Source organism: Microchirus variegatus (genome assembly GCF_963457635.1).
Source record: "Microchirus variegatus genome assembly, chromosome: 2".
Lineage (NCBI taxonomy): Eukaryota > Metazoa > Chordata > Actinopteri > Pleuronectiformes > Soleidae > Microchirus > Microchirus variegatus.
The window spans coordinates 42,170,960-42,193,421 of record NC_139803.1 but is presented as its reverse complement, the minus strand read 5'-3'; the positions used below and the strand labels follow the sequence as shown (position 1 = coordinate 42,193,421).

Sequence of the window (22,462 nt, the reverse complement as noted above, 5' to 3'; positions counted from 1 at the left end):
TCCTGTGAGCGCTGCCTTCCGGTGTTAGCAGCGCTAGCAGCAGCTGCATGTGTTTTATGTTTATCTCCTAATTTACATGTAAATACGCGAGTGTTTTGTGCTCAAACGCACAATATAGTGTGATTATTTCACCGGATAAAGACACGGAGAAGCGTAGCGATGAATTTCGTCTTTCGAAAGGTGAGAATTTTATTTTTTTGTATGTTTTTCGCTAAATGTTTGCGTTAACAGAGGTCAAGCTTTAGCGAACACACTTTCTGTCACTTTAGTGTTTTATAGTTTAACCAGCGGCTTAAAATTGTTCATTTTTAACGTATTTATTATAAGGTTTTTAATATATTTTATTGCAAAAACAGTAATTGCTTCAATTTCACCAAGTAACAGTCTGTTTTACTGTACAAATGTCGAGGAAAATGAACGGTTAAATCTTGTTCTACGTTAAACAACGATACACACGATTAACTACTGTGAAATAATTATTAAGAATTCCTCACAATAGGCAACAAAAACATTAAATACGTTCGTATTCCTCGTTCTTTCCCTCTTTTGTCAAATTGTTAGTCGGTGAATTGTGGGTGGGGATCGCCAGGGGCACCGCGGTGCGATATTATCACGATATTTAAGTCATAATACGATATTTACTACAATATTGCCAGGAAAATAGTGAGTATTTGTGAAATCATACATTGTGATATACTCGCACACAACAGCTCGTGTGAGAGTGAGCATTTGGCACCATCTAGTGGACTAAAATGTGAATTTTTTTTTTAATGCTAATCCACTAAAAGTTAAATTTAAATTTGTGTGATCAGATTTTAAATATATGATAAAAAATTATGCAAATTAGGCGTCTCAAAGTATCGCGATATTTCACTTATGAAGTCTAAGGGAATACTATAAATCCTTCTATAGATTATTTATTTGATAGAAAAAGCATAAAGAGAAGACTTTTAATGCATTTTAATGTTTATAATTATATTTATAATTAATAATAGTGAACAATATACGTAGATATTGTTTGTAAAGTTGCTCTGTTGTATCAAACGCAACATTTTGACGTCGTTCCCTCTGTGTTCAGTTGCAGGCGTCTCTCGCGCAGCAGGCGCTTGTGTTCAGCCAAGCACTTCCTGTATGCAGGTGAGTCTTAAGTATAAGCAGTAACTCTTGGTTTTAGGTTTCGCTTACAAAAGAGCTTTTTAATCTGCGATTTCCTCGCAGAATAAAGATTAAATAAAACATTTTCAATGGCACAATATGGAGTCTGCATCGCCCCCCTGTGGTGATAGTAGAGAATATTTGATTTAACGGAATAACGACGTGATAAATTGTCTCTTTTTGTGACCGTTTGATTCAAAAGGGCAGCGCCTTCAGTCCGGTGTCCTGCGTGGGGTACGTACACACACACACACAGTTGTGTGTTTTAATATGTCGTACCTGCGCACGTATTTGTGTGTTTTACGATGAGCGTGTTGATGGACAGTAGTATTTGTTGTTGTTGTTTTCAGGCGCAGCATTCGTAAACGAAAGACAACATAACAGTATGCCGACCCACGACATCGGCAGGTGGAAATATATGCTGAAGAGGAAAGTGGTAAGACTCTGACGCCCGAGTGTGCCTTTGTTGTGAAGTGTTCAGGAACTTTTCCCAGTAAAATGCCGCTAAAACTCTGGATTTACGTGCTGGGCACGTTAGCGGCGGTAAACGGCGCCAACGTTGGCGCACGTTAATGTTTTACGTGACTTGAAATGAGTCTCTAAAGTAACGCTAAACTTTAAAAAGTGTACGCAGTACACAGCTACGCTAGTTATTTGTTAGCGCTGCTCTTTTCCTTTTAATAAACAGACCGCTCCGGTTCCTCCGTAGGCACGCTAACCGGCGCTAAGAGGAGCTAATGCAGCTAACGGAGCTTTATTGCATACGGGCTAACGGGCATTATTTGATTTTAATGATTTTTTTTAGCTATACGGCGCGAGGAAACCAGAACATATTCACGCGTAAGAGGCTAAAAATAAAAATAAAAATCAGAAAGTGCTTGTTTTAATCAATCGAATAATTGTAGCAGCCCAATAGCGAAAGTGTGTGTGAAAACAAACGTGGGCAGAATGAGCTGTCGGCGCGCTAACGATGCTAAAGGAGCTAACGCATCTAATGGAGCCAACTGGTAAACGGTGCCGCGGCACGTAAACGCGACGTCACGGGGCGTCTTTTTTCGCTCAGTCGTCATGGAAACGCGCCATGCGCTAATGTTAGCGTACCCAGTGCTACTCAGAACCTTCACTGCAAGACAAAAGGTCTAAAAATCTTGTTTGTTTTTGTGGTTTTTTTTCAGAAAAGGAAAAGGAAAGATCGCTTCCTGATGAAACCGATCGTCGCGGCGACGGACTCGTCTTACGGAACGCTGAACGTGCAGGTGTCGGGTTACGACATGTCGCTGGTGGAGCGCTACGCGCAATACGTCCACGGCCTGTGCAACCGACTGGACGTCAAAGTGGAAGTGTGGTGAGGAGACGTTTTTTTTTTTTTTTTTTAAATGTCCCGTTACCGAACAACGGTGTTTGTGATTTTCTCACGTAACAATCTTGTGATTTTTCTTCCCGCGCGTAGCTACGCTTTGCCGACCAAAACCACGGAGGTCATGCTAATGCAAGAGAAGGGCACCAAGATGTACGCCGACGCCGTGCTAACGACGCACGAGCGCGTCGTCCAGGTAAAAAAACGTGTTTTCACTTATTTAATTAAGTTTAATTAAGAGGAACAAAAACATTTTCTTTCTATGTTTCATGCGTTTGCGTAGCTGAGAAGCCTGGACACGACGCTATGTCCCGTGCTCATGGACGTGGTTTTGAAGAATCAACCGGAGGGAGTTAAACTTTCTGTGAAAGAAGTGAGTTAGCGCCTGACATTCGAGTCGCGGCTCGAAACTGTACGATGGAAAAGCGTCGATCGGTTTATATCTACGATTTTGACTGTAAATATTCCATCTGTGCCGTAACTCACTCGTGATTTTTTTCCCTCCCCAGCACACGGAGGAGGATTTCAAAGCCCGGTTCAAGGAGCGTCCGGCGCTGCGGGAGTTGATGTCTCAGATGAAGTACTAAAAAAAAAAAATGTGAGAAGAGTTTGAAAACTTCGCTTTCGCCAAAACGAAAACGTGACGTTGAGATGTTTTTAAATGTCAACATCGAGGCCGACCGCTTTCGTTTTGGTTATTTATTCCCCGGCGTTCCTCAGGGCGAATGCTGTGCTGTACAGCAGACGATCATCGGCGTATTCACTGACTGACTCGATCTGAATTGTATAGTTTTCTTTGTGCAGAAAAAACATTAACCCAAATCCAAATAAAATGCACTTCACACACACTTTTTGTTTTTCAAAGAGTCACAAAATGACTTTCTGTGGGGTTGTGGGAAACCTTTATTTTTCCAAAACAATGACGCGAGTGTTCAGGGTTTCTCGATCCTGGTCCTGGAGAATCGTTCACACCTGATTCGAATGATCTGCAGAAAACCTGATAACGAGCCATTTATTAGAATCAGCTGCGGTTGGAGCACTTTTGAGAGTCTTCAATGTGGATCGCTGGATTTCATGAGTATTGGAGCAACCACGTGGTGACGGGAGCCCAGAATTCCAGAGGGGGGCGGGCCTCACACCAAAGTCTGAGTGAAGTATCAAACTTAAGGTCTTATTATTTTTTTAAATCTGTACCAAGTTTTGTGAGAATTTGACTTTCTTAAAGGCTTCGATTGAAGAAAAAGCTGAATTAAATCAAACTTTCAATTAGGGGATGCAATTGAGCCGATTTGCTACACCTGCAAATTTAAATTAAAGTTATTTTAAGCAACTAACAAATTAAGCCTGTTGGCTTGTTAGCAGAAGACCAAATTGACACTAACCTGGTTTACAAACGGTTACAAATTGCTCTTCATTTAGTTGATTAGCTAAAAAATGAGGTTGGGTTTGTGTTCTTTCGCAGTATTCGCTAAATACAGTGGGCTAGCTCCAAGGTAGCAGGTAGCATGTCAGGCCCTGTTCAACTGAATCCATTTTTAAAATGCACTTCCAGCCAATTACAGGCCATTTTTTTTAAAAAATATTATTTTTTTTAAAACCTAGCTACTAACAAATTAAGCTTGTTCGCAGAAAACCAAATTGACACTTACCTGGTTTACAAATGGTTACAAATTGCTCTTCACTTAGTTGATTAGCTAAAAAAACGAGGTTGGGTTCGGGTTCTTTAGCAGTATTCGCTAAATACAATGGGCTAGCTCCCCTTTAGCGAGGTAGCATGTCAGGCCCTGTTCAACTGAATCCATTTTTTAAAAGGCTCTTCCAGCAAATCACAGGCCATTTTCTTTTTAAACCTAGCTACTTACAAATTTAGCCTGTTAGCTTGTTAGCAGAACACCAAATGGACACTTACCTGGTTTACAAATGGTTACAAATTGCTCTTCATTTAGTTGATTAGCTAACAAATTAGGTTGGGTTCGGGTTCTTTCGCAGTATTTGCTAAATCGGTGGGCTAGCTCCCTGTTAGCAAGGTAGCATGTCAGGCCCTGTACAACTGAAACCATTTAAAAAAAAAAATGCTCTTCCAGCCATTCACAGGCCTTTTTATTTTTTATTTTAAAACCTAGCTACTTACAAATTTAGCCTGTTGGCTTTTTAGCAGAACACCAAATTGACACTAGCCGGGTTTACAAATGGTTACAAATTGCTCTTCATTTAGTTGATTATCTAACAAATGAGGTTGGGTTCGGGTTCTTTAGCAGTATTTGTTAAATTCAGTGGGCTAGCTCCAAGGTAGCAGGTAGCACCAGGCCCTGTTCAACTGAATCCATTTTTAAAATGCACTTCCAGCCAATCACAGGCCATTAAAAAAAATATATAGTATATATATATTTTATTTAAAACCTAGCTACTAAGAAATTTAGCTTGTTAGCAGAACACCAAAGTAACACCGATTTAGATTGACTAACAATTGATTTACTTTTTCAAGTACTGCCCTGTCATAGTGATAGCTACTACTCCGAAACACCAACGACGACAGGAATGTCTTTACGATAACTCCAAATTAGTTATCGTAAGAAACGCGTCTGTCGGGAAATTGATGCGACATAGCCACAAACATGAATATCAGAAATGCAGATTGTTCCCAACAAACAATAATACATTGCTAAAAGTCGAGCGCGACAGAAGCTCAATGCTGTAACTCTTGTTTTTGCATGAAATGTAAACTTTATTTGCCAGAACCAAAAGGAAATACACTTTATTTATGCTATGCAGCTAAATTTAAGAAGGTGTGGTTTCAAAAATCATTGACAATAACTCCCAGTTTGATGTAACTTAACTCGATACGACCGTTCAGACGTTCAGCATTCGTAACAGTAACACACCGCGTTATACCTTTTTAAATCACATCTCATTGTACAGCATTCTTGTGCAAGGCTCGCCACATTCAAAACGATGCTAACTCGCCGCCGCGCCGTGTTTTCACTGCGTCGATGTAAACCCGTTTTATTCTCCTCCGTCTTTAACTTTTCACAGCTACAAACTTCTCTACTTTCACTTCTCTACGCGACGCTCTTCTCTCTTTACCTTTTCGCTTCATCCCTGCTCTACCTCTAACCGTTCGCTAAACACCTTATTTTGAAAATAAAAAAAATAGCAAGTACATCTATGGTGCCTCAATTGTTCAATATTAAATACATAAATAGTGAATTATGTTTTGATAAACGCATTTGAGTTAGCCGTATTTGATTTTCTTAAGCTAGAACACTGGGCAAGTGTCAATTTAGCTTGTTAGCTCATGTTAGCAGAGCAGTTTGAGTTAGCCAAAGTGATTCAACCGAGTTGAGGCTTTGTCTGTAATATGCTCCTCATTTATTTTGTTGGCTAACTGATGGGTATTAGCTAAATCCATTATGCTAAAATGGTGTTGTAGCCACTTGCAGGCCCAAGTTGGCAACTAGCAATAGCTTCAGAACACCAAATTGACAGAATTCAAAAAAAGCTGTGGTTACACAGTGCTCTTCATTTAGCTAGCTGCATTCTTTAGCACTATTGGCTAACACCAGTAGGCTAGAGCTCTATTTGCTATTAAGCTAGCAAGCAAGGTAGCATTTCAAACCCTGTTAAGCTAAATAAAACACTATTTAACAGTTATAAGTGCAGAATTACATATTTAACTCCTGTTTTCACTGTTATTTATCCATGTTATTGTTTTTTAACGATAATTTGTTTAATATTGAACACTTTAGGACTTCCATATAAAACTAGAGCGACTGCTTATTATTATTATTATTATTATTCAGATGAGCATTTTCTGAATTTGACCGATTAAACTTCCTGCTCTTGGCGCCAACACAACGCGTTATCGTACAAACAGATAAACAAACAAACAAACAAAAGGGCAGATAGTGATTATTGACCGCGTTTGTCACGATTTGGAAACTCTCTAAATATAAACTCATTTTACAAGCAGTGACCACGACACGTCTGCTCAAACACAACACAGTAATAAAACATAATGTTATATACCAGTTAATACAATTTTTTTTTTTGTCCTTTTAGGTCGTAAAGTAACCACCCAAAGCCAGAACAGCGAAACATAAATGAAACGTGAAATAGAAAAAAGTCGATATTTGCTCTGCTTCACATTTGACAGAAGCACAGACGTGTTTGTTTTTTTTGTCTTTTTTTTTTCATCCCATCGATTTGTCTCCAGTTAGTAAAACAAACTCCAGGAATACGCAAAAACAACAATACATGTGCATTAAATAAATTAATCAATTTCAAAACAAAAAAACAAGAGTCAAAAAATACATATTTACAACCGAATAAATGAAAAAAACAACAGTCTTCTCCTTAAGGGACAACAACACTCTTATTTGAATTTGAATTGACCGTTAGCTTTATACACTTCACAAGCTCCGCCTCTTCGTTTCATCGACAGTAGCCACGCCCACGTATTGGTTTTAATCAGGTATTCACCATAAATACATACAGTATATAAATATTCCTTTTCTTAACTAGGTTTATACTTCGCAGCATTTACTAAGTTTGATATGTACTCGGCACATGGAAATCCAAATTCTGACATCATTGGTGAGTGATATGTTGATATATTATTATTATTATTACGTGCCAGTGGCTACAGAAGAAAATGCTAAGCAACGCAAATGCCTGGTGGCACATGGATCAGGATTTAGAATAACATAAATTAACGTTATTTATTTATATTATTTATTAATTTTTTTCAGCTACGGAAATTGGCGCTCGATATAGTGACAAACTACCGCGCGGTTGCTAACGTGAGTCAATCGCCTACTGAACGTAAATAGAGAAAATTAAAATGGGAAAAAATAAAGTCACTTGATCGCATACGTCTAAATTCACAAGTTGCTATTTATATATATTAAGAAAAAGCACTTCAAATCAAAAAAAGAAGAAGAGAAAATTAAAGTGGTCCAAATGTACCCCTGCGCTAATATCACGGAAGCTAGGGCTGCAACTCACGATTATTATTTTTTTTTATGATTAATCGAGTACTTGTTTGGTCCAAAATGTGATTTCTTGGTTAAGAGGAGCAAAGAAACATATTCTTAAGCTAGAACACTCAGCAAGTGTCAATTTAGCTTGTTAGCTCATGTTAGCAGAGCAGTTTGAGTTAGCCAAAGTGATTCAACTGAGTAGAGGCTTTGTTTGTAATATGCTCTTCATTTATTTTGTGGGCTAACTGATGGGTATGAGCTAAATCCGCTATGCTAACTATGCCACCCGCAGCCCCAAGTTAGCAACTAACAATAGCTTCAGAACACCAAATTGCTCTTTGTTTAGTTGGCTAGGTTCTTTAGCAGTATTGGCTAACTCCAGCAGGCTAGAGCTCTATTTGCTATTTAGCTTGCAGAAAATATTCACATTTAAGAAACTGAAAAAGCAGAAAGCTAGTTATAATTATAAACAAACAAAAAAAAACAGTCAAAATTGTTAATGGGCTATGAAAAAGAATTCACGGTTAATTTTAGTTATTGATTAATTGAAGAATATTTGCAGCCCCAATGGAAAAATGCATGCTAACATAAAAAAAAACCTGTCTTTTGGTTTGTCGATATAACGCAGCTCTCGACTGGAATTCGCTCAGTGGCTATTTTTTGCGATCATTTTAACAAAGACCATTACCCACAGGTCATAGCAGTGAGTACGTCTGCCTCCCTGTTTCCTGACAAAATGCTCTCGGTTCAGGTCCCAGTCTCTTAATCTGGTGGATTTAAGGTTAAGGAGTGCAGCTACCGCTTCACTTAGGGGTCTGGCTGTCGCTGTCAATAATCAATAATCAATAATCCGTCTGAAAACATCTCGAATCTGTCTCTAGTTGGCGTTGCGGCAAAATATGCTAAGATGCTAACCTTTGCTGTGGCTAAAAACTCAAATATTAAACAGTACAGGTTCAAATTTTAAATATTTAAAGTCGTGTTTCCACCAAGTGGAGCGGTTTAGTTCGGTACGGATTGGTACGTATTATTTTTCCCATTAGGATTTGTTACCAAAATGTTGTTGTTGCTGTTTCTGGCACCCTTACCTTTGGGTAGCAGTGTAAAATAGTATGCCAAGTTGAGGCTGGAGCTAGATCGCTAAATGGCTAAAGGCAAATTTTGGCTTCTCCTATGAAAACTGACTTTTAAACATCTTCCTTTTAGTTATTTAATACGTACAGAAAGTAAATTATAACAAAACACAGGCTAGTCGTTAACCTTGGCTCCAGTATTTATGCTAAAGCTCGCCTCCAGCTAGCTTGAGTTTAGCATTAGTTTGTTTTTAGTTGCGGTGCGACGGTACATTTGCATATTTCCCTAAATACTGAACTTTTCCTTTTGTCATTTACAAACACACTTGAACAAATATGTAGCAATATGCTAAAGTAGGTGGTAGCTTTGCTCACCTTAACCCTAAAAACTTAGCGTTTGTTTTGTTTTAACCTGTTAGCTGATTGGGCTATCGGTGTAAATATCCCATTGAAGTCGAGGCAAAAATCGATATAGCCGTTTGTTGTTGTTGTTGCGCGCTAGCCTGACCCAGGGCTTTACCGTTCCCGTAACTGTACCGAACCGAACCGTACCATGATGGAAACGTGAGCGTAAGCGTTGACCGCTCCTTTTGACGGCACAATAATAAAAAAAAATGTTTGTCTGCTCTTGCGTGAACTTGGCGTTTTATGCGAATATACATGTCCGTCGTCTGCTAAACTGCTTAACCGCGACACACACGCGTGTCCAGGCATTAAAGGTCTATTCCGTGATTTAGTTGCATAAAGACTTGGCTAGCAAACACGAGTTTGTACAGTATCGTTGGTCAAAGACGTTAGCATTTATTTCTTCTCCCGAAACGCTCCGGAACCTTACTAACAAAAACCACCCCCGTCTTTTCACGATTTAAAGAGCTCTTACGTCGATTTGTTGGGAGGATTCGTTACAGTTTTTTTCTTCGTACAGACTTTCTTTGTAAATGCATAGGATACAAATCGGTCCAACACGACGATAAGCGGCAAGCGATACAAATACAAGAAGAACGGATCACAGCGACTGCGATCGAAGTAAAAGTCTTAGTCGTTGGCACTGGGTTTTAGAACGTGAAAGGATTAATCCTTTTTCGTCCCATATAACGGGCCCATAGAAATTCACAGAAAGCGGGAGCTAATTTCAAAATAAAAGCATCAACGATCTCTTTTATAAGCGAGTTGACACGTGTGTGTGTGTGTATTTTATTTTTTAGGGATGTTAACACGGCGTATGCTAAGGCTTCATTGTGGGGAAAAGAGAGACACAGTGTTTGAAAGAGTAGTTATTAGCTTAGTTTCAACAGTCTTGCTATCGCTAATGTGATGGTTCGTGGCGGATATCGATGTTTACCTCAACACGTATTTCTCTGTTTTTTAATATATATATTTTTTTAATCTTGTTCTGCCCTTTTTTAATTAAAATTTCCTAAAACCGCACACTTGGTTATTTTCTGTGCAACAAATGAATTGGCAACAATAATAATAATACTAAAAAAAAAAATAAGGGTTAAATAAGTGTTAGTATTTGTCTCTTACTTTGTTCGCTCTAAATATAACACTGGATATATTCTCTCAAAATATACTTTTTTACGTTCAGCAGATGAACGGGTGAAACTGGACGTACGGTGAAAACTAGCTGTGGAAACGCAGGTATAATATATTATTTCTGCCGTATTGTATTTAATATATTATATGTGTATTTACATGTATGAGCAGTTTTCCACACTTCCACACTAAAGGAAGTGTCCGTCGTTTTCACTGCTGTAACATTTCCAGCTAAGTGTTTTCTTTAAATAACTCTCGCGATGGCTATAAGCTAAACAGCTAAAAGGCAAATATTGGCTTCTCCTATGAAAATTGACTTTTAAATATCTTCCTCTAAAATATGTTTTGCTCTGTGAACAGATATAATTATCTAGAGTAAAGGGAACGCGTACAGAGCGGCTAGCCAAGAAATATATAGCGACTTTTCTTGTCAATTTTGTTTCATATACACGGTATTTATGGCAACGTGACGACGGTACTGTTTTTCTAAACGACGCGGGCTTTGAAGGAAAAGCTAAACATTTGGGGAAATAGTTAGCTCAGAGTTAGCTAAAGTGTAGCTAAACGCAGAGACAGGAAACAGCCCGACTCCATCAAAAGCTCAACAATCAACACAATACACCTATTATTTAGTTATTGAATACGTACAAAAAGCAAATTATGACAAAACACAGGCTATGCTAAAGCTAGCCTCCAGCTAGCTTGAGTTTAGCTGTAGTAGTTTGCATATTTCCCTAAATACTGAGCTTTTCCTTTTGTCATTTACGAACGCACCTGAACAAATATGTAGCAATATGCTAACGTAGGTGGTAGAAATGAGCGTGAGAGATTAGCGTCGCGTTTTGACCGTCTTATTCCGACGTTTTGATTTCAAAGAAAAGGAAAAAACCGCTGAATCGCGTTAGTCGTGGGGTTGTAAGTACACATCTAAATTTGTTTACCCGTTAGCTTGTTTTCTGAAACTTTTTTGCCGTTTCATTGTTGTTTTGTTTTGACCGTAAAAACGGCCTCGACACACAAAAACGCACTCGCGCTTAAACGCGTCGTCGTCACGGATCGAGCCGAGCGTTTAAATCGTTCTCTTTTTCACAAACTGACCCATTTTCCCAGATTTCTTCTTCTTCTTGTTTGTATTGTCTTTTTTTTTTGCGTCTTCCCGTCTTCCTTCAGCTTGAGAAGAGGCCGCGTCGCTACAATCTGATTGGTTGGTCCGTAGGTAGGTGGCTAGCTCCTGTGCTAGTGTGGTGTGTGTTAGCGCAGGGAAGTGTGTGTGTGTGTGTGTGTGTGTGTGGGGTTGGTCGATCAGAACGCCAGGAGTGAAGAAATCAAGTTGAAAAGGTCACGGCTGCGAGGGGCGGGGTCACGACCTCACACCTTCTTAGGGGGCGGAGCCAACTTGATGATCTCATCTTCAGAGGGCTGGCGGATGATGTCTTTTTTTGTTGTTGTTGTTGTTGTTGTTGTTTGTTGGACGAGGAGCATAAAAAAAGAGACAAAGACAAAAAGAAAGAGAAATACATCAGAAAATGTTGCATTGATTTTTTTTTTTTTCTCATTTATACGACTTATCGATGTAACGCGACGAATGACTAAGTTTACATATTTTAGTCAGAAATTAACGTTAGTGCTTCACCGTTTTTGTAAACGCCGTTAAAAAAAACATTACAACTCTTGATTGCACAGGTTTCAAAAACTGGAAAAGAAAACCCAATGCTTTCTGTATTACATACAGTTTTCTGTTTAGCCACCAGAGGGCAGGCTTGTTCAGGACTTGAGCTGGAGAACCAGGAAGCAACTTCTTCCACATCAAATGTTCAGTAACCACCAATGAGAGCTCGGATTACACAGATTTTTTATTATTTTTGGGGATATTTTGGGGGTATTTCTGCCTTTTATTAGAGATGGCGCTAGCCGTTCTAGCACTGTTTTCAGTTTTTTTTTTAGTACCCGGACTGATTCTAATGATTCAATTACCATGAAAACAACTGCATTGACCGTCACTAGTTTGTAGAATCAAACCCGGAACCCTATGAGCCTTGGTGGCGCTAGCTCTACCAACTGTCCGGCGCCCCCTAATGTCTACAGATGCACGTTTAAAAAAAAAAAAAAAAAAAAAAAGCGCGTTACCTTTGTATTTCTTGGCCGAGGGGATGCGCGTGAGTTTGGTGTCGATCTCGTCGTCCTCGGAGATCTTGAGCACGGTGGTGCGGTACTCGATCACCCGCGTCAGCAGGTCCGGTCGCCGCGAGATCTCGAAGATGTGCTCGATGTACGACAGGTTATCTGCGAGGGTTTAGAGGAAGGGGGGCGTTCTCGTCAGGATAAACTCAAAGACGCTCCAGAACATCCATCTTCTACCATCTTTGAGGGTTGCGGATAAGCGCTGGTGCCAATCCCAGCTGATTTACAGCTAACCCTAACCCTCATTCTCACATTCACACCTACTGTCAATCTAGAGCATTGGTTCTCAAAGTGCGGCCCGCGGGCCAATGGCGGCCCCGCAGAAACATTTCTGGCGGCCCGCAATGAATGACAGTTGATAGTTTTAATCCAGGAGCTACTAAGCTTGTTAAATGTTTATTGGACATTACTGGATACAGACCAATAAGTGTAAACTGTACAACTGTATTTACTATGTCATCAAATTTTGGACGACATAGTGACACAGTATAGTATGACATTTTTGTCAAATTTTGTCATTTAAATTTTCCCCCAGAAAATGTTCACATTTTGGACGACATAGTATAGTATGACATTTTTGTCAAATTTTGGACCAAATTTTTTTTGGAATTTTTTTTTTTAATTTGGGACGACATAGTATCGCACAACGTTTTTGTTAAATTTTGGACCAAAAACTTTTTTCCCAAAAAATTGTAAAATTTTGAATGACATAGTATGGTATGACATTTTGTCAAATTTTGGACCAAATGTTTTTTGAAAAAAAATTTCAAATTTTGGACCAAATGTTTTTAGAATTTTTTTTTCAAATTTTGGACCAAAAACTTTTTTCCTAAAAAATTGTAAAATTTTGAATGACATAGTATTCAAAAATTTGACATCTTGTCAAATTTTGGACTAAATGTTTTCTGAATTTTTTTTTTCAAATTTTGGACCAAAAACTTTTTTCCTAAAAAATTGTAACATTTTGAATGACATAGTATTCAAAATTTGACATTTTGTCAAATTTTGGACCAAATGTTTTTTGAATTTTTTTTTCAAATTTTGGACCAAATGTTTTTAGAATTTTTTTTTCAAATTTTGGACCAAAAACTTTTTTCCCAAAGAATTTTAACATTTTGAATGACATAGTATGGTATGACATTTTGTCAAATTTTGGACCAAATGTTTTTTGAATTTTTTTTTCAAATTTGGGACCAAAAACTTTTCCCCCCAAATGTAGTATAGTATGTCAGTTTTGTCAATTTTTGGACGCCATAGTTATTACAAATGGGATTTCTTACAGTTTTTTTCCTTTTTTTCCCCCTTTGGCGGCCCTCAGTCCAATGTTGGGTTCCTAAATTGGCCCTCAGGTATCAAAACTTTGAGAACCCCTGATCTAGAGTGTCCAATCGACCTAACCCAAGCCAGGCTTTTCGGAATCACTGCAAGAACATTCTTTGAGTCTCACCGTGGGCCAACTTGTCGTTCTTCTCCAGGTAGCTGAACCACTCCTTGGACGAGGTGATGTTGTTGCTCTGGTCCTCGGGGATGTCCTCCTTGCAGGCCGACTTGAGCTGCTCCAGGTCCTCGTTGGTGATGTTTTCAGACAGGTCGCTGAGCAGAGAGCTGTACTCCGCCATGGTTCTGGTAAGGAAAACAGACGCACCGATTAGTCAAGTAGCGAGGGTTGGTCGGAGGGAGGCAAGAGAAAATAATTCAGTGTACCGAAAACAGCCCACTGATGCTTCCCACACTCTGTGATGGAAAACAGCTCAGAAATCCTTACTAATGACAATAGCATGCTGTCAGAGTGGGATGGAAAAGTAAAAACCACTCGATATTTTCTGCGTCTTTTTCTTGAAATCTCGTGTAAAAGCACTAAAACACCTGTGAACTGTTGTTCCCACAGTGCCGTCGACGCCTGATTTAACCTCATTAGAACCTCGTTCGTCAATTTGTACCGACGACGACACAAACACTGCAGTTTGTTTCCGTGCTGTAAAAAGTCACTGGAGCATTAAATATGTTTTAATCCACGGCTGAAAATAGTCCCCGACTCACTGTTGATTCATGTTTGAGTAACGGGAGTCAACAGACGAGAAGAATGAACTAGAACCTCTGTTCCCTCCATGTGTTAGCAAACAAATATAAGTAAACACTGAACCTACAAGGTTCAGGTGAGGTGTTATGGGTGACGGTAATGCTAACTAGCTACCTTCCTGCAACAACATCATCCTGCGTTTACTTAAGATCTAAGGGTAAAGGTCAAGAGCTAAGTTCAGGTGAGGTATCATAGGTGACGGTAATGCTAACTAGCTACCTTCCCGCAACAACACCATTCTGCATTTACTTTATATTTAAGGGTAAAGGTCAAGAGCTAAGTTCAGGTGAGGTATCATAGGTGACGGTAATGCTAACTAGCTACCTTCCTGCAACAACACTATCCTGCTATGATTTTATATTTAAGGGTAAAGGTCAAGAGCTAAGGTTCAGGTTAGGCATCATGGGTGACGCAAAAGCTAACTAGCTACCTTCCTGCAACAACAACATCCTGCATTTACTTTATATTTAAGGGTAAAGGTCAGGAGCTAAGGTTCAGGTGAGCTATCAAGGGTGACGGTAATGCTAACTAGCTACCTTCCTGCAACAACATCATCCTGCTATGATTTTATATTTAAGGCTAAAGGTCAGGAGCTAAGGTTCAGGTGAGCTATCATGGGAGACGGTAATGCTAACTAGCTACCTTCCTGCAACAACAACATCCTGCATTTACTTTATATTTAAGGGTAAAGGTCAGGAGCTAAGGTTCAGGTTTGGCATCATGGGTGACGGTAATGCTAACAAGTTACCTTCCTGCAACAACACTATCCTGCTATGAATTTATATTTAAGGGTAAAGGTCAGGAGCTACGGTATGGGTGACGGTAATGCTAACAAGCTACCTTCCTGCAACAACAACATCCTGCATTTACTTTATATTTAAGGGTAAAGGTCAGGAGCTAAGGTTCAGGCTAGGCTTCATGGGTGACGGTAATGCTAACAAGCTAACTTCCTGCAACAACACTATCCTGCTATGATTTTATATTTAAGGCTAAAGGTCAGGAGCTAAGGTTCAGGTGAGGTATCATGGGTGATGGTAATGCTAACAAGCTACCTTCCTGCAACAACACCATTCTGCATTTACTTTATATTTAAGGGTAAAGGTCAAGAGCTAAGTTCAGGTGAGGTATCATGGGTGACGGTAATGCTAACTAGCTACCTTCCTGCAACAACACTATCCTGCTATGATTTTATATTTAAGGCTAAAGGTCAGGAGCTAAGGTTCAGGTGAGGTATCATGGGTGACGGTAATGCTAACAAGCTACCTTCCTGCAACAACATCATCCTGCATTTACTTCATATTTAAGGGTAAAGGTCAAGAGCTAAGTTCAGGTGAGGTATCATGGGTGACGGTAACGCTAACTAGCTAATTAGCTAGCATTGTACAAACTCATTTGACGCTAACTTTAACAAACGTTTGTTTACGTTTTCAAAAGTCACACACTGCAGCTCTAAGCGAAAATTGGCGACACGGCGATGCAACACGAGCTTGTTGCACTTTAATCTTTAATGTATGTATTTATTGTTGCCCCGACCCCTACCCCCTCCCCCACTGCTCGTCCCTGGCATAATCGCTTCTGCTCGGTGCAGTGCATCATGGGTACTGGCACGGAAACCCTCCTGTCTGCCTCTGATCCTCACACTGTCATCACAGATGAACACGCCGCTGTGCCCTGTGACCTATATACCAGTCTGTGCTAGCCACAGCTGCCACCAGAGGGCGCACTAAGCAGCACACATATATATATATATATATATATATATATATATATGTGTGTATATGTGTATATAAATACGTGTGTGTATGTATGTGTATATATATATATACACATACATATAATCAGATATAATGAATGGAAGTCAGCGCAGAGTCCTTATAAGTACAGCTGCACAAACCTGTGTGTGTGTGTGTGTGTGTGTGTGTGTTAATTCAGTCTTAAATGTCACATTCATCTCCTCTAACCAGAGCGACTTGCTCAATCAACACAAAGCTGTGCTGCGTGGGAGAGAGAGCGCTGATATTAACCTGAACGCCAGTGGATACAACTGTCTGTGTGTGTGTGTGTGTGTGTGTGTGTCGTCTTGTATTTGTTGCCTCCTTAGGACTTTTTTTTTTTCTGGCGACCAAAACCTGGTCCTAATGAGGCAGAACCCTCATTTCTAAAGGTGGTTCTTATAATTTAGGGATAAGGCTTTGTTTTAGTCCGTCCACATGAATGGAAGTTAATGCAGAGTCCTGATAAGAATAGCTGCACAAACGTGTGTGTGTGCTCTGTTTTGCACCACAATGGACCAGCGTTGCTTTTGTGTACTTTAGTGTTGAAAGGAGTGGAATAAAAACCAGAAAAACTCCAACAATGAATGCAGCTACGTTTAGTTCGACTCTCGCACACAAACGTCTCATCTGTCACTGTCACCATAACCTCATTAAATCATATTTCAACATACAAATGTATGAACCAGCGCAACTTCAGAAAATCACTTCACCAAACCATCACCATTTATTTTAATATTACAATATTTTTAATTCCCACCTAAAAGGGAGAAGTTGGAAGAAGAAATATATGTATATATGTATATATATATTCATATGTGTGTGTATTTAAAATTAATATTATTAAATTAATTAATTAATTAATTAATAAACATTTTATTTATATTTATATATGTATGTATATATACACACACACACATAAATAAAAGGTTTATTATTAATTAATTAATTAATTAATTAATTAATTAATTAATTAATTAATTAATTAATAAATTAATTAATTAATTAATAAATAAGAGTCAGTGAAACTTGATGTTCCCACCTTAATTAAAAAATACATTTTTACATATTTTTCAGTGTGCTCACCTAAATTTATTGCCATCTATTAAAAAAATATTTTTTATGTTACATTTTAATTTTTAATTTAAAATATTTTATCGTAAACCTAAAAAGAAAGAAACCAAAAGAACAAAAAGAGGGATATAAATATAGATATAGTATCTATGAAGAGTTTAATACAAATATAAATATTGCAAAAAAAAAAAACCTGAATCTTTGATGTTTTTGTTTAGTTTGGCAAAATCATAATTAGTTAACAATTAATTTATGGGTTGAAAATAACGTCAGGGTTGGCCTTCCATACAAAACGCTTCAATCCATACACTTTCGACTTAATAACCAACATTTTAAAACGTTTTAAATGTTATTTTCCAGGCAAAACATGAAGAACAAGTTGTTCTTTTACAAAGTTGGCGCTTGTTAAAGTGAGAGAAGAGGGAAATGCAAAGTTCAAACACTGAGAATTGGCTGCATTTAAGCGCAGACACGGAGATGAAAGCGTCCACTTCTCAGTGTGTTGTTGTAATAAGTTCCGGTCGTTTGATTTGCAGCGAATGAAAAAGGACAATTGTCCGAAGCAAGACTTTTTATTTTTATATTTTTGCAGAGTGATAAAAGTCGTCGTCGTGTGTTAGACTTTGCTGTTGCTGACTTGGTTGTGTTATATTTAGTTTTAGCTAAAATAAAACAAACAAACAAACAAAGAAAAAACTGTAGTCATGATCTGAGTAAGAAAACAGAAGCAGTGAAAGGCTGAACCCCCCTGAGGATCTGTATGGGACGAGGCTGACACTGCTGCCATACATAGACCCACTGTGAGACACATTCTCATGAACACAAACATGCTTTTGTCTGTGTGTGTCTGTGTGTGTGTGTGTGTGTGTGTGTGTGTGTGTGAAAATGTGAGAAAGACACAGACCGCTCACTGAAATTAGAATTACAAAGCATTATTCAGCTGTAAGTTTTCAGACGTGGTACAGACGCACGTCTTCACTCTTAAGTTATGGCAAAGTGGCTAAATTAGCTTAGCTTGGATTAGCAACCACATTTTGCCCATATTGTAAAATTTCCGAGTTTCAAGATTTTGAAAGAATGACACTTTTTTAAATTGTACACAATGACAGATAAACAAACATTACCTCCATTAAGCTATGGCCAGTAGTTAGCTTATCTTAATTTAGCTTTAGCTTGGAGAATTCTGTTCAGAGTCCAATTTAAGGTTCTTTAATCTAGTTTAGCGACCAGTAGCTAGCTTATCTTATCTTTGCTAAGTGACAACATTTTGCACATATTACAAAATTCAGAGTCTAATATTTTACTGTAATTTACCTTGTTTTTTTGGGGGGGGATTACATAAGCTATGACCAGCAGCTAGCTTAGCTTAATTTATTGACAAGGTTTTGCACAAACTGTTAAAATATACAGTTAAAGAATGACCCTTTAAATTGTACACAATGCCAGGTCAATCAACATTACCCCTACTAAGCTATGGCCAGTAGCTAACGTAGCTTCTCTTTGCTAAGTGACAACATTTTGCCCGTATTTGTCCCGTATTTTACAGCAGAAGTTCACAATTTTGAGAGAATTTTGCTTAAGCTTTAGGCCAGTAGTTAGCTTTAGCTTAATCTAGCTATCAGCAAGGTCTTGCACAAACTGTTATAATTTAACGTTTTTTTAAAATTCCACATTCAACTGTACACAATTACTGTTAAATAAAGTCAACATAACTCTAGCTATGGCCAGTCGCTAGCTTAGCTTAACTTGACGTAGCAATATAATTTTGCACATATTGTCCAATATAATATAATATCCAAGTTTTTTACAGTACTAGTTCACAATTTGTGGGCGGGCATTACGTTGAGCTATGGCTAGCTCACTTAGCTTAAGTTAGCTTAGCATTAGTCATTTATGCTTTAATGAAAGGATGTAGGCATCTATATTCTGCTATTTTGCAGTCATTCCCCCCCCCCCACACACACACATGTGGCCTCAACCCTCTTCTGTATGTCATGGTAACAACGACCTTTCAAATACACAAAAATGACACACAAACGCACAAAGACAAATTTATAATGTCAGGTAGTTCGCGCGTCGAGGAGGTCGCGGCCTGAGTCATCGAGAACCCGCGGAGCTCACGCCGATTATTTCTCTGCTCTTCATCGTCGTTTTCCTGATACTCAACACACACACACACACACACACACACACACACACACACACACACACACACACACACACACACACACACACACACACACACACACACACACACACACACACTTACCACAACCACCAAAAACTCCATTCACCCTCCAACACCAATGACGTTGCCATGGAAACCAGACCTGGCTTTGCCTTTTAGGCCTGGAGACTGTTACCTAGCGACAGGGTAGAAACCAGCCCTTCCTCCCCTCCTCATCTCACCTCGCGCACCAAAGACCCCCCCGTCGACCCTTTCACAATAAAAGGTTGAGTGACACGAAATCTGAACAATCTCTGTGAAGTCATGTCTTCTATCTATGTTCACACACACACACACACACACACACACACACACACACACACACACACACACACCCCCCCCCCACACACACACACACACTTTCTTGTACTTGCTCCATACTGAGGACTGCGTTGCTGACAAAGTGAGGACCAGCATTTCCACTTTAAAATCAACACAATTACAAATATCCACTTCATGAACGACATCTACAAAGAACTACTGGTTGCAGTACCATAAAATGTCTTTTTTTTGTATTTTAATTTTTGGTCCAAAATTTGACAAAAACATCATACTATACTGTCGTCCAAAATTTGAAAAAAAAATTGACTGAAAAATTTTAGTCTAAAATTTGACAAAAACTTCATACTATACTGTCGTCCAAAATTTGAAAAAAAAATTGACTGAAAAATTTTAGTCTAAAATTTGACAAAAACTTCATACTATACTGTCGTCCAAAATGTGAAAAAAAAAATTGGCCCAAAATTTTTCGTCCAAAATTTGACAAAAACATCATACTACACTATGTCGACCAAAATTTAAAAAAAAATTTGACTGAAAAATTTTGGTCCAAAATTTGACAAAAACTTCATACTATACTGTCGTCCAAAATTTGAAAAAAAAATTGACTGAAAAATTTTAGTCTAAAATTTGACAAAAACTTCATACTATACTGTCGTCCAAAATTTGAAAAAAAAATTGACTGAAAAATTTTAGTCTAAAATTTGACAAAAACTTCATACTATACTGTCGTCCAAAATGTGAAAAAAAAAATTGGCCCAAAATTTTTCGTCCAAAATTTGACAAAAACATCATACTACACTATGTCGACCAAAATTTAAAAAAAAATTTGACTGAAAAATTTTGGTCCAAAATTTGACAAAAACTTCATACTATACTGTCGTCCAAAATTTGAAAAAAAAATTGACTGAAAAATTTTAGTCTAAAATTTGACAAAAACTTCATACTATACTGTCGTCCAAAATTTGAAAAAAAAATTGACTGAAAAATTTTAGTCTAAAATTTGACAAAAACTTCATACTATACTGTCGTCCAAAATTTGAAAAAAAAAAAATTGACCCAAAATTTTTCAAAAACTTCATACTATACTATGTCGTCCAAAATTAAAAAAAAAAATTTGACTGAAAAATTTTGGTCCAAAATTTGACAAAAACTTCATACTATACTATGTCGTCCAAAATTTGAAAATAAAATTGACCCAAAATTTGACAATTTTCATTTATTTTTTTGACAAATTGAGTATAGCATGTTATAGCAACCTAAGGAGGTGATTTCAATGAAAACAATGTGAGGACCGGCCAAAATGTCCTCACTCCGTAAAAATGACCTCGCTTTGTTGGTTAAAAACCCTCACTGGTCCTCAGTATGCCGCAAGTACAAGAACACACACACACACACACACACACACCATGAAGTTGCACATGAGTTCATAGTGAACCTTGTGACAGTCGTATGATCAAAGCTGATGTTTTTACGCGCTCGGGCAAACTCCACAGTGTTTTAGTGTCGACTCTTTTCTCCCCTTCAGTCGCACACAAACACACACACAAACAAACACACGAACACACACACACAAACAAACACACACAGCGCTGGCCAACTGTGCTGGACCTCAGCGACCGAGAGAAGCCGTTACATTTTACCATGGCAACAGAACCACAAGGACGACAGCTCCAGTTAAACACTCTGCTCTGATGTTTCCTACAGAACGTCTCCAAACTCCAGCAAATCTCTGGTTTATTTGGTTTTTAATTTCTTCTTCTCGTTCCTGGTCGTTTGACAACACACACAAAAAAGCATTTTCTGTGGATTTTGTAAAAGTTGATGTGTAGAGTTAATGTGTGTGTGTATATTTCATCATAATCGATTGATTTCTAACGAACACTGATGATACTTTTCATCAATATCGACTTTTTGAACGCCATGAAATCTCAAAGACGGCAGACAGAGCGAGGCTAGTTTTCCAGTGTTTTCACCCTTAAGGTTAAGCTAAGCTAGTCATGACACTGTGTAAAGAGCAACCAACTGAACAACCAACTGAACAACCAACCAACCAACCAACCGACCAACCAACTTAACAACCAACTTAACAACCAACTGACCAAGCAACTAAACAAACAACCAAGCAAACAACTAATCAACCAACTAAACAACTAACCAACCAACTGACCAACCAACTAACCAACCGACCATCCAACTAAATAACCAACTAACCAACCAAACAACCAACTAAACAACCAACCAAACAACTAACTGACCAACCAACTAACCGACCAACCAACCAACCAACCAACCATACAACCAACTGACCAACCAACCAACCAACCATACAACCAACTGACCAACCAACTAAACAAACAAACAACCAACCAACCATCCAACCAAACAAACAACCAACTGACCAACCAACTAACCAAACAACTAACTGACCAACCAACCAACCAAACAACTAACTAACCGACCAACCAACGCAACAACCAACTGACCAACCAACCAACTAAACAAACAACCAACCAACTAATAACCAAACAACCAACTAAATAACCAACCAACCAACCAACCAACCAACCGACCAACCAACTAAACAAACAACTAACCGACCAACCAACCAACCAAACCACCAACTGACCAACCAACTAAACAACCAACCAACAAACCAACCAACCAACTTAACAACCAACTGACCAAGCAACTAAACAAACAACCAAGCAACCAACTAATCAACCAACTAAACAACTAACCAACCAAC

At 38.4% G+C, this 22,462-nt stretch overlaps 2 protein-coding genes across 2 annotated transcripts in view; one reads left to right on the top strand and one right to left on the bottom strand.

The window, feature by feature from the left end:
* Nucleotides 1-27: 27 nt before the first annotated feature.
* mrpl48 (mitochondrial ribosomal protein L48) lies at nucleotides 28-3,358 on the top strand. Its single transcript, XM_083910197.1, has 8 exons — nucleotides 28-180; nucleotides 1,079-1,137; nucleotides 1,358-1,389; nucleotides 1,506-1,591; nucleotides 2,331-2,500; nucleotides 2,606-2,708; nucleotides 2,796-2,885; nucleotides 3,022-3,358. The coding sequence occupies exons 1-8, from the start codon at nucleotides 160-162 to the stop codon at nucleotides 3,097-3,099; spliced, it is 639 nt and encodes a 212-aa protein (XP_083766323.1). The 5' UTR covers nucleotides 28-159; the 3' UTR covers nucleotides 3,100-3,358.
* Nucleotides 3,359-5,258: 1,900 nt separating this feature from the next.
* Nucleotides 5,259-22,462, bottom strand: part of pea15 (proliferation and apoptosis adaptor protein 15) — a 53,367-nt gene continuing 36,163 nt past the window's right edge. The window contains exons 2-4 of the mRNA XM_083910199.1: nucleotides 13,729-13,904; nucleotides 12,228-12,383; nucleotides 5,259-11,533 (exon numbers count right to left, since the gene is read on the bottom strand). Of these exons, the coding sequence (XP_083766325.1) occupies nucleotides 11,469-11,533; nucleotides 12,228-12,383; nucleotides 13,729-13,900 (393 nt within the window). The 5' untranslated portion in view covers nucleotides 13,901-13,904 and the 3' untranslated portion in view covers nucleotides 5,259-11,468. The remainder of the gene's footprint in view (nucleotides 11,534-12,227; nucleotides 12,384-13,728; nucleotides 13,905-22,462) is intronic.

Excerpts from the sequence above, each read along its gene's own strand:
- mrpl48 (XM_083910197.1), top strand. The coding sequence starts at position 160 with ATGAATTTCGTCTTTCGAAAG. Across the intron at positions 1,390-1,505 it reads AGTCCGGTGTCCTGCGTGGG|GCGCAGCATTCGTAAACGAA; the intron begins GTACGTACACAC and ends TGTTGTTTTCAG. Across the intron at positions 2,501-2,605 it reads GACGTCAAAGTGGAAGTGTG|CTACGCTTTGCCGACCAAAA; the intron begins GTGAGGAGACGT and ends TCCCGCGCGTAG.